We start from the raw sequence: 14,455 nt of genomic DNA, 5'->3' as shown, positions 1-14,455 counted from the left end.
CTTAAACATTACTTAAGAGGTTTATTGTTAGTGGCAATGTTGATAATGTAATTATGAAACTTTTGTTTCTTTCTTTATTTTAGAAACGGAGTTTCGCTCTTGTTGCCCAGGCTGGAATGCAATGGCGCGATCTCGGCTCACTGCAACCTCCGCCTCCCGGGTTCAAGCGATTCTCCTGCCTCAGCCTCCCGAGTGGCCGGGATTACAGGCATGCGCCACCACACCTGGCTAATTTTATATTTTTAGTAGAGATGGGGTTTCTCCATGTTGGTCAGGCTGGTCTCAAACCCCTGACCTCAGGTGATCCGCCAGCCTCGACCTCCCAAAGTGCTGGGATTACAGGCGTGAACCACCGCACCCAGCCTGAAACTCTTGTTTCTTGTAGGCTAAAACAAATAAGTACAAATAATAATGTTATTAGGAACCAAGACACATAGGCTGTGGCCATAGCGATTGGTTGTATAGTTCTGCTGTTTCCTGGCATGGGGTGGGAGGTGTTTGAGGTCAACTATTAAGTGTTCCATTTTTACCTATGGATCATATTTGCAAACTTTTTTTTTTGAGACGGAATCTCACTCTGTCGCTGGAGCACAGTGGCACAATCTTGGCTCGCTGCAACCTCTGCCTCCCATGTAGCTGGGACTACAGGCACATGCTGCCACGCTCAGCTAATTTTTGTACTTTTAGTAGAAACAGGGTTTCACCATGTTGGCCAGGCTGGTCTCAAAATCCTGACCTCAGGTGATCCACCCGCCTTGGCCTCCGAAAGTACTAGGATTACAGGCATGAGCCACTGCGCCTGTCCTATATTTGCACACTTTTATTGAACTCTTAACTACACGTCAGGCATCCTTTCAGTAAATTCTATGAACTGCTTTAAGGCAGATACTATGATTATTCCCTGTTTTTAGAGCAAGGAAACCAAAGTTATAATAGAGATATTGATTATCTTGAAGGCTTCTCCAGCAGGAGCCCTTGGATGTCCTGGCTAGGCTTTCTCTACCCCAGAGGCTTCAAAGCTCTGTTTCTAGAAATTGTATCATCTCGGCAGACATACTAAGGGGAGAATCCAGACTAATGGCATCCTCACCAGTTTGTTTTCAGACCAGAAAGGTCTTTCCAGGCTTTTCTCATGTCTCCCTTTTACAGATGCTGTATTGTGACCAAACTGGACTCTTCCCAGTTACTTGTTCCATGCCCTCCAGTTTCCTACCTGTACGTCTGTGCTCTTGCCCTATCACCCAAATTCCCATTGTCAAAATCTGAGCTGCTCTGTCTCTAGGCCCTGCCCAATGTGTCCCTATTCTCTGCAGGAAGCTAGGGCAAGGGGCTAGGCTCTGGACCTGGAGTAGCTTAGTAGGAGGAAGGCAGCTGGTGGATCCTAAGGGAAGCAGGGACTTGGCTACAAGTTGTTGGGAGCCAGACCTTGGTATCTGAATGGACCATGACAGTCTCCAGGTGGTCACCTAGCCAGTCTTTTTTTTCTTTTTTTTTTCTTTTTCTTTTTTGAAATGGGGCTGGAGTGCAGTAGCATGATCTCAGCTCACTGCAACCTCCACCTCCCAGGTTCAAGCAATTCTCCTGCCTCAGCCTCCCAAGTAGCTGGGATTACAGGCACATGCCACCACTCCCGGCTAATTTTTATATTTTTAGTAGAGACGGGGTTTTGCCATGTTGGCCAGTCTGGTCTCAAACTCCTGACTTCAGGTGATCTGCCCGCCTCAGCCTCCCAAAGTGCTGGGATTACAGGTGTGAGCCACCACGCCCGGCCACCTAACCAGTCTTAAAGGCTGGCAAAGGGAGATCTTGACTATGATGCAGTAGGACTTGTCAGCAAGGAGGCAGGGACAAATAGGGAATCAGGCCAGGGAGGGGGTGTGTGGCAGTGCAGAGCAGCTGATCCTCAATCACAAGTTGCATGGATGGTAGGTCCTTGAGAGGTCATTGATGGAGATGAGTAAAAAGTGTTTGTTCACCTCATCCCCAAGGATGATATTAGAGAGGGAAAAGACACATGTTCCCATGAAGCATCCTGTAGTACATTTGTCACAATTTAAACAGGCTGGACTGAACATTATAGTTCTTGTGCTCTTCAGGTTGTCACTGTCTTCTCATGATAAAAGCTTGAGTTATGTATGTATGTATATATGCATGTATGTGGAAATGGGGTCTCACCATGTTGCCCAGGCTGGTCTTGAGCACCTGGGCTCAAGCGAGCCTCCTGCCTTGGCCTAAAAGCTTGAGTTAATGTCTCAGATGTTCATGACTTTGAATATTGGCACTGCCTACATAGCTATGTGACTGTACAGTTACTTAACCCCTCAGTGCATCATTTTCCTCACCTGTAAAATGAGAGAAGTAGTGTTTACAGTAATACATACCTTGGAGGTTTATGATAGGGATTCAGTAAGCTAACACATATCAAGTGCTGAGTGCAGTGCCTAGAACAGAGTTCATTTTCCAAGAATAGTGGCCAATATTGTTCCCCACATGTGTGTCTCTGGGCCTTTCCTCAGACTCCTGTCTCTGAAGAAGCACCCTGCGCATCCTGTCCCCAGTACAACTCCCCAGGCAAGGAGACTCTGAGGGTGCTTCAGAACATCATGTTTCTGGTAGGAGGTGTCCTTCTCTGCCTGAGGGCAGCCCTCAGAAATGTATTCCTCATGCTGCTGACCTGGGCTAGCTGGTTGCAGCTTGGGGAAGGACTTTTCACTGGCTAATGTTTTGAAGCCAAGGACCTGCAGCCTCTCTCCAGGTGCCCGCAGAGTGGTGGAGGACTTTTAGATTTAAGTACTGGAGGGACTATTACGTCTTGGTCTCTGATTCTACCAAGGAGAGAATAAGAGCAGAGAGGGATAATGCCCAGGAGGAATTTAGATTCATAGGTTAGAATCATATTTCTCAAAGTGAGCTTCTTGGAGCCCTTGCATCAAGACTGGATAAGGTCTGTACAAAAAGTCTCTAAGGAAAGAGTTAATGCCCTCACTTACCCCGATTGGTCATTATACAAAGAGAGTAGACAAATGGTCAAGGAGAGAAAAGTTGACCTCTAGGACTTCTGTTAGCTTGGATTTCCCAAGGGTAAGTACTTGAGAAGAACCGGAAACATCTCTGAGATTGAAAGGGTAGATCCAGACCATGTGGAAGCTGGATAGACAGGTATCCAGATACAGGTCACCAGCTTTTCCACCCCTAGAAAGTAAAGCTTATACACAGGCACAAGATAGACTTCACACTGTACTCTCAAGAAGTTACCTGGCCGGGCGCGGTGGCTCAAGCCTGTAATCCCAGCACTTTGGGAGGCCGAGACGGGCGGATCACGAGGTCAGGAGATCGAGACCATCCTGGCTAACACGGAGAAACCCCGTCTCTACTAAAAAATACAAAAAACTAGCCGGGCGAGGTGGCGGGCGCCTGTAGTCCCAGCTACTCGGGAGGCTGAGGCAGGAGAATGGCATAAACCCGGGAGGCGGAGCTTGCAGTGAGCTGAGATCCGGCCACTGTACTCCAGCCTGGGCAACACAGCGAGACTCCGTCTCAAAAAAAAAAAAAAAAAAAAAAAAAAAAGAAGTTACCTTAGTGGAAAAGCCAAGGGAACTTCAGCCATCTCAGCCTTGCTGTCATTTTCTGTAAAATGATGAGCAGGCACCCTCCCAACTCTGCTATCTGAACAATGAACTGCTAATTCCTCTCAGACAGGAATTAGCTACCGCCCCCTGGGCTACAGCCCCCATTGCTGGCACACACTCTGACGCCATCTGGAAGAAGCTTGCGCCTCATGAAGTGGCTTTAGCTAGCTCTGTATTTCCTCCCTCTGTTGTTGAGTGCCCCCCATCCTTGCTTGCGCCTCATGAAGTGGCTTTAGCTAGCTCCGTATTTCCTCCCTCTGTTGCTGAGTGCCCCCCATCCTTTCTGTTCTGCCAGAACTTAGACTACTTAACCCAGTGCACAAGTGGTGGTGATAGAACACCTAACAGTTAATAGCCAAGCAGTAGGCTGGAAATTCATTATCTCATTTTTCCTCAAACAACCCAGTGAGGTGGGTACTCTTATCCCAGTTTTGCAGAATAAGAAATAGCCTTAGAGAGATAAGGGAGGCCTTAGACAGGAAATTCTCAAACCCCACTGCTCCACGTGGACTTACTCTGGCCTGAACAGGCTCTTCAGTTCCATGCATCTTTGCTCATTACTCCCACTGCCAGAATATTCTCCCTGCCCCCCATACACCTCACCTCTGTTTGAATCCTCCTCATTGGTTAAAGGGCCAGCTCAAATTCTGTCCATGAAGGTCACTGCTCCTTGATGTTCATCAGCCACACTTGCTTTCCCCTCTGAACTTGCATGAACCTTAGCACATCCTATTTTGTATTATGGCACTCTGTGTGCATGGCTGTATAATCAGCCTGTAAGCACCTGGATTGCTGGGATTGTGTCTTGCGCATCTCCATATCCTCAAAAAAATCCTGTATGTAGCACCCAGGGAGCCTCCTGACCCAGGCCTGCAAGAAGCCCTTCCAGCAAGATGGAGAGCTCTAGCGGCAGCTGTTCAAGCCCGAAGTCTTCATAGCTTCACATGTAATTCATTATAATAGCAGAAGAGAAGTACCCTTGAATGCCTGGAATTATTCAGGAGCCGAGGGGGATAGTCCAGAATTCTCATTTGTCATCCTTATCCATGCAGTAAACCTTTATTGCTGAGAGACAGCAAATCAGTTCCCTGCTTCATGTCTGTCTCCAGCAGAAAGTACCTCCCTCACAGCTCCATTGTGAGGGTCAAGTGAGGCAACAGATGAAGTGGTTGTGCACATGTAAGATATTCTTTATGAAGACAGAGCAGTCAAGGTGCTTACAGGCTGATTAGGACAAAAACATGTATACAAGTTTACTGTAATACAAGGTAGAATGTGGGAAGGGTCATCAGGGTATAGGATACCATAGGAAAAGAAGAGTTTCTCACACATGGAATATGTTTGGCAGGAGGAGCTCTGGTGCAAAGGCTTTGCAGGTCAGTTAGACTGGCAGGAACAGAGAAGATCAGTGAGGCACAGGAAAGCCTTGGTTCTGCTCCAAAGGGATTTTCCGCTCTCCTGTATCAGGAGCATCCTCACTGCTCTCCTGGGATCACGTGGTCAGTTAGCTGAGTGTTTCACATGTACAGGGCACCCCAAGTGCTAGAGAGGAAGAAGCCCAGTCTCTGCCCTCTAGTACTTGGGATGATAACTACTGCCAGGGATTATGATCATCACCTGGTGTCAGAGCTGGTTCCAAGAGGCCTGGAGGCTCTCAAACCTCCAAGGGCTTATTTTCTAAGAGAAAGAGTAGACTATGAACACTAACACTTATTCTACTATGCAGAATGCAATAAGTGGCTTAAGAGAGTTGAACCTGCTTCTCAGAATGTTCATAGGAGGGTAATTTGCTGGAAGGATCAGGCTGGTCTTCATACAGGAGGCAAGTGTGGAGCTCTGAAAAATAGCCTAGGGAGTTGGGAGGATGGTGCCCTCAGAGGAAAACCTGGGGAGATCAAAGGAAGTGACCCAATGGACATGTCCCCAACAAGAATAGGACCTTTCTTGCAGCAGAGAATAGGCAATAACAACTTGTAAAAACGCTGTTTCTGTCTAAGAGCCTGCTAATATCCTAGAGAGGATTTTGCATATATTATCTCTAATCCTTAAAACCACTCTTCAAGGTAGGCACAACCTCCACTTTACAGATGAAGAAATGAGGTTAGGACAGGATTTGCCCAAAGCCACAAAGCCAGTTGATGGGGGAATCAGAAGTCAGACCCACATTTGCTTGGTTCCCTTCCAAGTGCATGAAAAAAACTTCAAGAAGTACAGATGCTTCCATACAAAACAAACCAAGATGGACTCAGAACTACCACTGCCCTGCCTGTACAACATGAGCACCACCCACTGCATACCTACTCCCAAGCCTTTTCAAATCTGGTACCTACTTTCTGTTCCACTTCACTTGGCCCACCCTATGCCCCACCCCCTACCTCCTCCATCCCAGTTTCACCCACTCCTAAAAATGATCTCCCCACCCCAATCCCCACTTTTCTCTAGCAGAAGGCCCGAGACATGTATGCAGAGGAGCGGAAGAGGCAGCAGCTGGAGAGGGACCAGGCTACAGTGACAGAGCAGCTGCTGCGAGAGGGGCTCCAAGCCAGTGGGGACGCCCAGCTCCGAAGGACACGCTTGCACAAACTCTCGGCCAGACGGGAAGAGCGAGTCCAAGGCTTCCTGCAGGCCTTGGAACTCAAGCGAGCTGACTGGCTGGCCCGTCTGGGCACTGCATCAGCCTGAGTGGGGCTGGTCACCTGCCACTTTGCCCTGCCCTCTGCCTCCAGGGCCCCACTCCCCTTCCTTTTCTTGGTGAAAGGCATCTCCTTTCCTGATAATGAATTGTGTTCCCTTTGCTTGGCTGGGGAGCGCCCCCAGGCCAGGTCTGCTGGCCATAGATACCTTGGGGATGCCTGGGACAGGCTCCTGGGGAGGATTGAGGGTGAAAGTCTCCCACGAGTACACTAAACCCAGGTCTGGTCACCAATAGGGTTTGGAGACAAAGGACCCCAACTCATCAGCTGCCTGTCTCTTAGATGCACTTTCCTTTTCCACCAGCACATCCTTCAACACAGAATTTCAGGGAAGAGTTCTCCCCAAAACCCTAGCTCTTTACCCATCCATTTTAGCCTTCCACCCAGCTTCCACAAAAGATTTGGCTCTACCTTGGATCTGCTAGTAAATAACTAATAGGCAGCCAGTTATTTGGGTAAGGAAAAAAGGGGCGGGAGAGACAGAAAGAAAATTTGCCCATCTGCTGCTCCTCCCCCTTGGCTCTCCACCTGGGATTTGCTATTGAATCTCTACCCCCCTCCCACCATGCAGTACTGATTGCTCACTGAAAGACTCAGCACCCCCAATGGTGTGCGGAAGCCAGGCGGGCGATTACAATCCAATTACCTATTGTCGACTCAGCCCACACAAGCTTTTCTCCTCCTCTTGCAGGGCATGGGGCCAGGCTCCACTCCCAAGTGAGACTGGCCCCTTCCATGGTATAGGGTAACAAGGGCCTGTAGGCCCTGGTGAATCGAATCCAGCACAGGCCTTCTCCCCTGTAAGACGACAGGACTGAGCAGAACCAAACACTTCTCTGCTGACTCTGCTCCCTGCCCTCACCATCTCAAACTCTGATTCCCACTCCACTCTTCGAGGTTTCTCTCAGCTTTTTGATCTGGCTCCCGATTTATTCTTGGCATGGCAAAGCTTGTTCTAGGTCCTCTGCTTGTGAGGGTCAAAGCTGTGTCCTTTTCCTTACCTCCCTCTGCCAGGACTTGCTGCAGAGCTGCTGAGAGGATTAGTGCCTTTGAAGAGCTGTCTGCCTGAGCAACTCCATTTCAGGTGCCCCACACGGGCAAGTACCAGCCAGCAACACCAACCAAATGCTACTCTCTTTAGTAAAGTCCATTTTACTTTTACTTTCTTTTTTTGAGACAGAGCCTCACCCTATCCTGGCTGGTCTCGAACTCATGACCTCAGGTGATCCGCTGGCCTCACCCTCCCAAAGTGCTGGAATTACAGGCATGAGCCACTGTGCCAGACTTCCCATTTTTACTTTCTGCAAGCTGTTTCCCTAGCAGCTCCCTCTAGGGGAGAGGTGAGATCTTGCAAGCAGTAGCAAGAGCACACAGGAAACCTCTAACTTTCCTATACCCCAACCCTCTCTTCCCCTTTCTGTCCCCGAATACCTGGCGGCAAGAGACCTCTTGGCTATTGTCCTTGCTCCCAGAATCAAGCATAAATGCCAGACAAGGCGATTGAGAAGCCAATCAATGCACCCTTTGGCAAGCCCCCATCCACACCTGGCACTCCCCTCTACCAATCCCTGGCACAGGGTTCCTGGAGAGCAGGTGCTGTACATTTTCCAGCTTTACAGTGGGGCTGTTGACAGCCATAATTAGGAAGGCATGAATTATGCGGCTATAATGCAGAGCCCTACAATTAAGGCGGGAATGAGGAGCTGGAGGCAGCAAACGGAATCTGCCCTATGAGCGTGGCTGTTGAATCCTGTCTCCTGGGTCTGACTTTCCGTAATATGATTGGGGTACAGTAGAGGTGATTAATGGGGCTGGCATCTCTCTTTGGCCTGAGGTTCTCTATTCTGGGAAAGGTACAGAGGGTGGAGTAGGGAGAAGCTGCCCCAGGAGGCGGTGGTAGGGCTGGAAAGAAGAGGCAGAGAGGTCATCGTCGTCGCCCAGCAGCAAGGGCTGCAAAACAGTTGAACTCCTGGTTGCTTTGGACATATATGATTTGTACAAGCCAGGTTCAACCGTTGCCTCAAGAAATCAGATGGGACCAATTTAGTGTCCTTCCACCTGTAAGCCAAGCCCCCATTTGAGGACATCTATCGTATTGTGTTCTGGGTTTCAAATAGAATTTTTAAAGATTCTTAGATGTAAAATTTGTTTGCTAACTGCAACGGAAGAACACCTTGTTTTGCTGCTGCAATTGCCTACCCTCCCTCAGGTGCACTTAGCTAGCTCCAAGACCCTGGCTTTGGACTAGGAGGCACTGGAAGAGCCCTTTTGCCATCACACCACCTGTTCCTCTACTTGTTTCCTAATTCCCGGGCGCTTTCCTCCACCCTCCTTTTCCTCGCGCAAGTGAAAGGCAGCCAGCTTGACAGTGTGGAAGGAAGGATTTCGCCAGCTGCGGCTGCAGTGCCCAGGCTTGGTGGCCGTGTCGGGTGGGGGCAGCTGGGCTAGATATCTCCGAGGGGGGTAGAGTTGTAGGGGGAGGGGAGTGCTGGTAGACCTCGGCGGCCGCTCTCCACCATACTGTGACAGGGTCTGGAGGTTTGGGAATATAGGGGCCTTAAGGGAGCCACCCGACAGGCGTTGGGGGTGGGGGCTTCGATAGTATTTGGGGAGGCGGCTGCGCAACGGGTGCTGAAAGGACAGCTCCTACCTGCCCCACGGCACCCAAAAGGCACCTCTGCATGGAAAGTCTCCCCCTGAAACCCCTAGCCCACCTCGAGTGGGACCGTCTTTCAGGTGAGGTGCACGAAAGGCTTTCCCGAAGTGGCAGCTCGGAAGGATGAACGTCCGGCTGCGCCAAGCTGACTTCCCCGCCTTTTTCCCACTTCGGCGTCAGCCTGGGCCCTGGGAACTGCAGCCTGTACCTCCAGCCGCGCGCTTCCTTCTGCCTCCAGTGGAGCAGGGCAGTGCAGCCAGGCCTCGCAAACCCCTCTTCTGGGGCCCCCAGCGGGAGCAGGAAGGAAAGCGGCTGAGATGCGCCCTGAGTGTCGCATGGCTTGGAGAAGTGGGTGGCTGGGTTGCATAAGGTGGAAGGAACTTGCTAGTTTGCAAAAGACAGCTCTTGGCGGGAGCCGGAACCCCGAGCCCGCCGACTCGCGCACCCCTCCTCATTTACTGCCTTCGACGCGCGCCTCCCCGACTGCGCCCCCACCCCCTCGGCGCGCCGCCGTCTTGCGCGCACTACCCCCCCACACACACCCCCCTCCTCACTCCCTCCAGAGGAGGTGAGTTTAAACCCCGCCCACGTGACCCCAGCTGGGCCAATGAACGGCGGCGGGAGGTGAAATCCGGTTCTAACCGGTCCGGGGCTCCCAGCGCTATAAAAACTTTATAAACCCCCCGGAGCCCGAGCAGTGTGAAGAAGAAGAGGCGAGAACGACCCCCGGACCGACCAAAGCCCGCGCGCGCTGCATCCCGCGTCCAGCACCTACGTCCCGCCGCCGTCGCCACCATGCCCAAGAGAAAGGTACGTGGCGCGAGGGCCGCAGGCGCTGGGCCGCCACCACCGCCGTCGCCGCCTCCCTGGTGCAGGGCGCGAGAATCGGCGCCGGGCAGGAGCTAGCGTGGCCTCCCCGCGCGGGGGCTCGAGGCGGTTTCGGGCGTCTCGGGGCTAACCCTGAGTGGCTTGGCTGCCCGCGGGCGCCAGAGGCCATATTGGAGGAGCGGCGGCCGCGGCGGGAGGAGCCATGTTGGCGGCTGTTTATCCCGCTCTCCTCGGGCTCGCCGCCCCCGCCTCGTGCCCCCTCCCCCATCGCCAGGGCCCCTTCCCTCCCCTCCCTGCGGGCGGGCAATTCAAACCCGAAAGGGCGGGAAGGCGGCGCTCGGGGTTGGCGGGCGGGGGAACGCGCTGCCGCCAAAAAACCGCCGCCGTGAGGGGGCGGGGCTTGTGTGGTATGGCCCCGCCCCCTCGCCCACGTTCCCCGCGCACGAGACGCGCGCTGCCGCCGCCCACGAGTTCCCCGGGCTGCGCGCGCCTCCCTCTCCCGCCCTCGACGGCTGCCATGGTAACGGCGCTGGGCTCCGCCTCCGGAGGGGGTTTGTTTGCGCCATCTGCAGCTGTTGCTCCTGCCTGGCGCGGTGGTGCGGGCTCGGCTGCCCTCCCGGCTGCGCTTCGGCTCAGCCCTGGCTTCTTTGGGTCGGCGAGTTGGGGCTCCTGCGCGCGCTTCGTTCTTATACGGACGTCGGGCTCACTCATTTGTTTATGTCCTAAAAAAGTTGTGTGGACAACTGCTTTAATTTTCTTTGTTAGCACTCTAAAGTTTAGGAAAGAACTAAGAACCACCTCAGAAGCTGCAGTTTTTTGTTCTTGTTTCTTATAGGCTGAAGGGGATGCTAAAGGAGATAAAGCCAAGGTGAAGGACGAAGTAAGTCATTCTCTCTTCAAGGGTCAAAGCTTTGGACTAGCAGAGGCCACTGGACTCGGTGATTAACCTGTGTCCTGAATTTACACTCCTATAATCTAGAGCCAATTGATACGAAACTTTTTAAAGCGACTTACCTGTCCTATTTCTAACTTTCTCGTTGTCTTTAATAGCCACAGAGAAGATCCGCGAGGTTGTCTGCTGTAAGTGTATGCTTTTGAATTTTCGTATTTGTCCCTGAACCAAAAAACATCAAAAAGCAATTCCCTTTGCTTCCCATGAGTTATGGTTAGTGCCTGGTTTTGAATGATTGCCTCCACTTGGGACTCTTGCCCCTTTGGGTTTTGGGTTTTGCTGGTTCTGAAATTCTGATGCCTGTAGCCAAAGTGGGACATTTGAGTGGGCTTCTGGAGATCCAGCATTCTAGAAGAAAACCAGCCACAAAAACTTTTCTGAGGAGGAGGAGAAACTTCTCTGCCTTTGGTACTTTTGGTTGGTTGGTTGGTCGGTCGTGGGTGGTTTTCTTCTGTCCATTGTACTGATGTTCCATTTTTCCTCTCTTCCTGCCAAAAAAAGAAACCTGCTCCTCCAAAGCCAGAGCCCAAGCCTAAAAAGGCCCCTGCAAAGGTAAGTGCTAACATTGGAACTGATCATTTTCACAGAATGAGGACTGTTCTTAGTACCTTAGCTTAATTAGCATAATGGTGCCTCCATTAATGGAGGTTATAAACTGGATAGTTTGCCTCATCCCTGTCATTCATACCGTTGGTTTCGTGATCAAGAGTTGTTTCGTTAGTTTGTAGGAAAATATGTATTTAAATATTAAATACCCCAGGGTTTAAACTGATTTATTCTTCTGTTACTTAGATAGGAAATTTTTAGTAGTAAAGATTATAGCAAATTACATATAATTTAGCCTAGTTTTGATCAGTTGTTCTTGTTAACTGATCAAGGGTTTGTGTTTTATCTTCAGTAAACAATCCTACCTTGTGCAGAACTTTGCAGACCATACCTTGGGAATATGAAATGGGGAGAAATACTTTTTTTTTTCCCCTTTTTCAGAAGGGAGAGAAGGTACCCAAAGGGAAAAAGGGAAAAGCTGATGCTGGCAAGGAGGGGAATAACCCTGCAGAAAACGGAGATGCCAAAACAGACCAGGTATAACTGCTGTTTCACCCTTTGTTAGGTTTGCTCATTCGGTTAGTTGCGGATCTCAAAAACTTAATTGCCCTTTTTTTATATCACTCCAAATGTACCATTTGGTCCAGAATCTGCTTGTGGCTTTCCTGTTAAGTCCTGGATTCTTGAAATCTCTCCTGTCAGCTGAAGGGCACTGTGTTTTATACTACATAAAGTTTTCAAGCTAGGAGTAACCTCAGGTCTCTAATTCTGGTGTTCCTCCTACTTCAGTTATATAAGGCCCAGAGGAGAGGTGACTTAGCACAGTTACCTAGTAAGTCATTCTCAGAAGAAATACTGAGTCTCAGAACCTGAAACCTGAACTTTGGCCTGGGAGCAAAATGATGCTGTAGGTGGAATGTGAACAAAGATAGTTTTGAAATCTACACATTCATTAATTTGTCTGTTTTCTTTTAGGCACAGAAAGCTGAAGGTGCTGGAGACGCCAAGTGAAGTGTGTGCATTTTTGATAACTGTGTACTCTGGTGACTGTACAGTTTGAAATACTATTTTTTATCAAGTTTTATAAAAATGCAGAATTTTGTTTTACTTTTTTTTTTTTTTTTTTTTAAGCTATGTTGTTAGCACACAGAACACTTCATTGTTTTTGGGGGAAGGGGCATATGTCACTAATAGAATGTCTCCAAAGCTGGATTGATGTGGGGAAAACACCTTTCCCTTCTAGTTTTGAGAGACTTCCTCTTGGTTCCCAGGAGGAGGGATTCCCTACTTTGACACACATGGCCACCTTGGCACAAAAGCCTTGTGGTATGGAAAAACAAATTTGTTTTTATGTTCTCTTCTCCCTTTCCATCTTTCAGCATAGACTTAACTCCCTTAAGCCCAGACATCTGTTGGGACCTGACCCCTAGTCAGTGGTTACCAGTGTGTCAGGCAATCTGGACTTTCCAGTGATGCCACTGAGATGGCACCTGTCAAAACAGCATGGTTCCATTTCTAGATTGTGGATCTTCAGATAAATTCTGCCATTTTCATTTCACTTCCTGAAAGTCAGGGTCGGCTTGTGAAAAGTTGTTAAACAACATGCTAAATGTGAAATGTCAACCCTCACTCTAAACTTTCCCTGTTCAGAGCATCAGATGAAGACTTCATTGGGTTTTATAGTGGCTTTCTGATTTTTGGTAGTCCATTGAAGAAGGGAGTTTGAAAGTTGTTGTATACTGTTAACGATTGTCTGCCCATGTCCTGCCTGAAATACCATGATTGTTTATGGAAAGTATCTTTAATAAAGCTGGATACAGTTTGGCTTGGAATGCTGCCTCTGATCTTTTCCCACAAGTAGGGTAACCTGGTTTATCCAAGTCTCTTGGAACAGGGTGCATTCTGTTTTGAGGTATTCCGTGTACAGTCTAATGATCTTTCACTGATACAGTGTCAGTTTCCAAAACACACAGTGCTAGGTGGAGTTAGGAAGGATTCCAGGAGTAGATTTAGCTAGTGGTGAAAGGCTGGGAGTATGGAGTGATTTCTGTACTTGGTTATGCAGCATTCCCTGCAGTGTTTGTTTTTTGCATGACTCTGAATACATGAAATGTATTAAATGCAGATTTTTGGTAGATCTGAGGTTTTGTCTTGGTAGCTGACAGGAGCCTCTCTACTTCCATCTGCATTTGCAACCTCTATAAAATTAGTAAATTAATAGACTAATGTCAGAGAGGCCTGTGCCCCTGTGAACTTGTACACAATTGTCCATTTGTAAGGTAGATGACACTTCGCTTTAAGTAGACCTGCGGGCAAAGACAGAATGGGGTCTTGCCTGATTCTTGAGTGTGGAGATGCAGAGAACCCCATGTTTCTCTAAGTGAAATGGCAAAAAGTTATTTGTTAGAATATGGAACTTGTAACAAATTGATGTTTGCACCTTAAATTTGCTTTCACAGACCTCCTGGCTGTATTGGACAGGAATAAAGAAAGTTGGAGACTACAATTGCCTTGTCCATTCCCTTGGTCAAAAAAGTATCGGTTAAGCTCATGAGGTTTTTTGTGTATTATCTCTCAAGTGTTGAGATGTTTGTGTAATATAAGTACCACACTCATAGATGAGGAAGCAGGCACAGATGAAGAAACTTGTTGAAGATTATGTGTACATCTCATGAGCAGCAGAATCAGGATTCAGACCCTCAACTAGAAAAAGTCATCTGACAGACATTCAGGTTAAAATACCATTTGTCCATGTAGCCAATTACTAGCCATATATTTTCATTGTTGCTGAAGTCATTCCAGGTTGTAGATGGGTAATTTTCTCTCTAAAAGTGGTATCCTCTTCCATAGGAAACTTAGAGACGTCTTAGAGTGGTCAGGGGTAGTAAGCTGCTATTTGAGCAGAGGTTGCAGAATTTGAGAAAGCTATAGCTGGGGTTCTTTGTTGTTAGCAAGTCTGCTGAGCCCTGGGCTATGCTAGCATCTCTGCCTCATGCGCTTTAATCTTTGAGTCAGTCCTGTGAGATACAGGTGTAGCCCCATTTTGTAGTTGAGAGTGAGGCTCAGATGTGAAGCAACTGGCTGAGGTTAAACTTGGTAGTCTGTTTTTACTTATTTTCTGGCCCTCTTCTTGTTGCCAAATAATTATGAT

General features: G+C 49.0%; 1 protein-coding gene across 6 annotated transcripts in view; it reads left to right on the top strand.

The window, feature by feature from the left end:
* The window catches only part of DHDDS (dehydrodolichyl diphosphate synthase subunit), a 49,221-nt gene extending 36,085 nt beyond the window's left edge, over positions 1–13,136 (top strand). For 3 of the 6 annotated variants that reach the window (XM_033227639.1, XM_033227643.1, XM_033227640.1), the window contains 5 exons: positions 6,072–9,788; positions 10,642–10,686; positions 10,857–11,310; positions 11,746–11,841; positions 12,280–13,136. In XM_033227639.1, the coding sequence (XP_033083530.1) occupies positions 6,072–6,311 (240 nt within the window). In that variant the 3' untranslated portion in view covers positions 6,312–9,788; positions 10,642–10,686; positions 10,857–11,310; positions 11,746–11,841; positions 12,280–13,136. Of the gene's footprint in view, positions 1–6,071; positions 9,789–10,641; positions 11,311–11,745; positions 11,842–12,279 lie in introns of all 6 variants that reach the window. The other 3 variants (XM_033227645.1, XM_033227642.1, XM_033227641.1) reach the window with 2 other exon arrangements.
* Positions 13,137–14,455: the final 1,319 nt, after the last annotated feature.

The sequence above is a fragment of the Trachypithecus francoisi genome, unplaced genomic scaffold (assembly GCF_009764315.1).
Source record: "Trachypithecus francoisi isolate TF-2019V2 unplaced genomic scaffold, Tfra_2.0 Lachesis_group12, whole genome shotgun sequence".
NCBI lineage: Eukaryota > Metazoa > Chordata > Mammalia > Primates > Cercopithecidae > Trachypithecus > Trachypithecus francoisi.
This window is presented reverse-complemented; position numbering and strand designations above follow the sequence as displayed.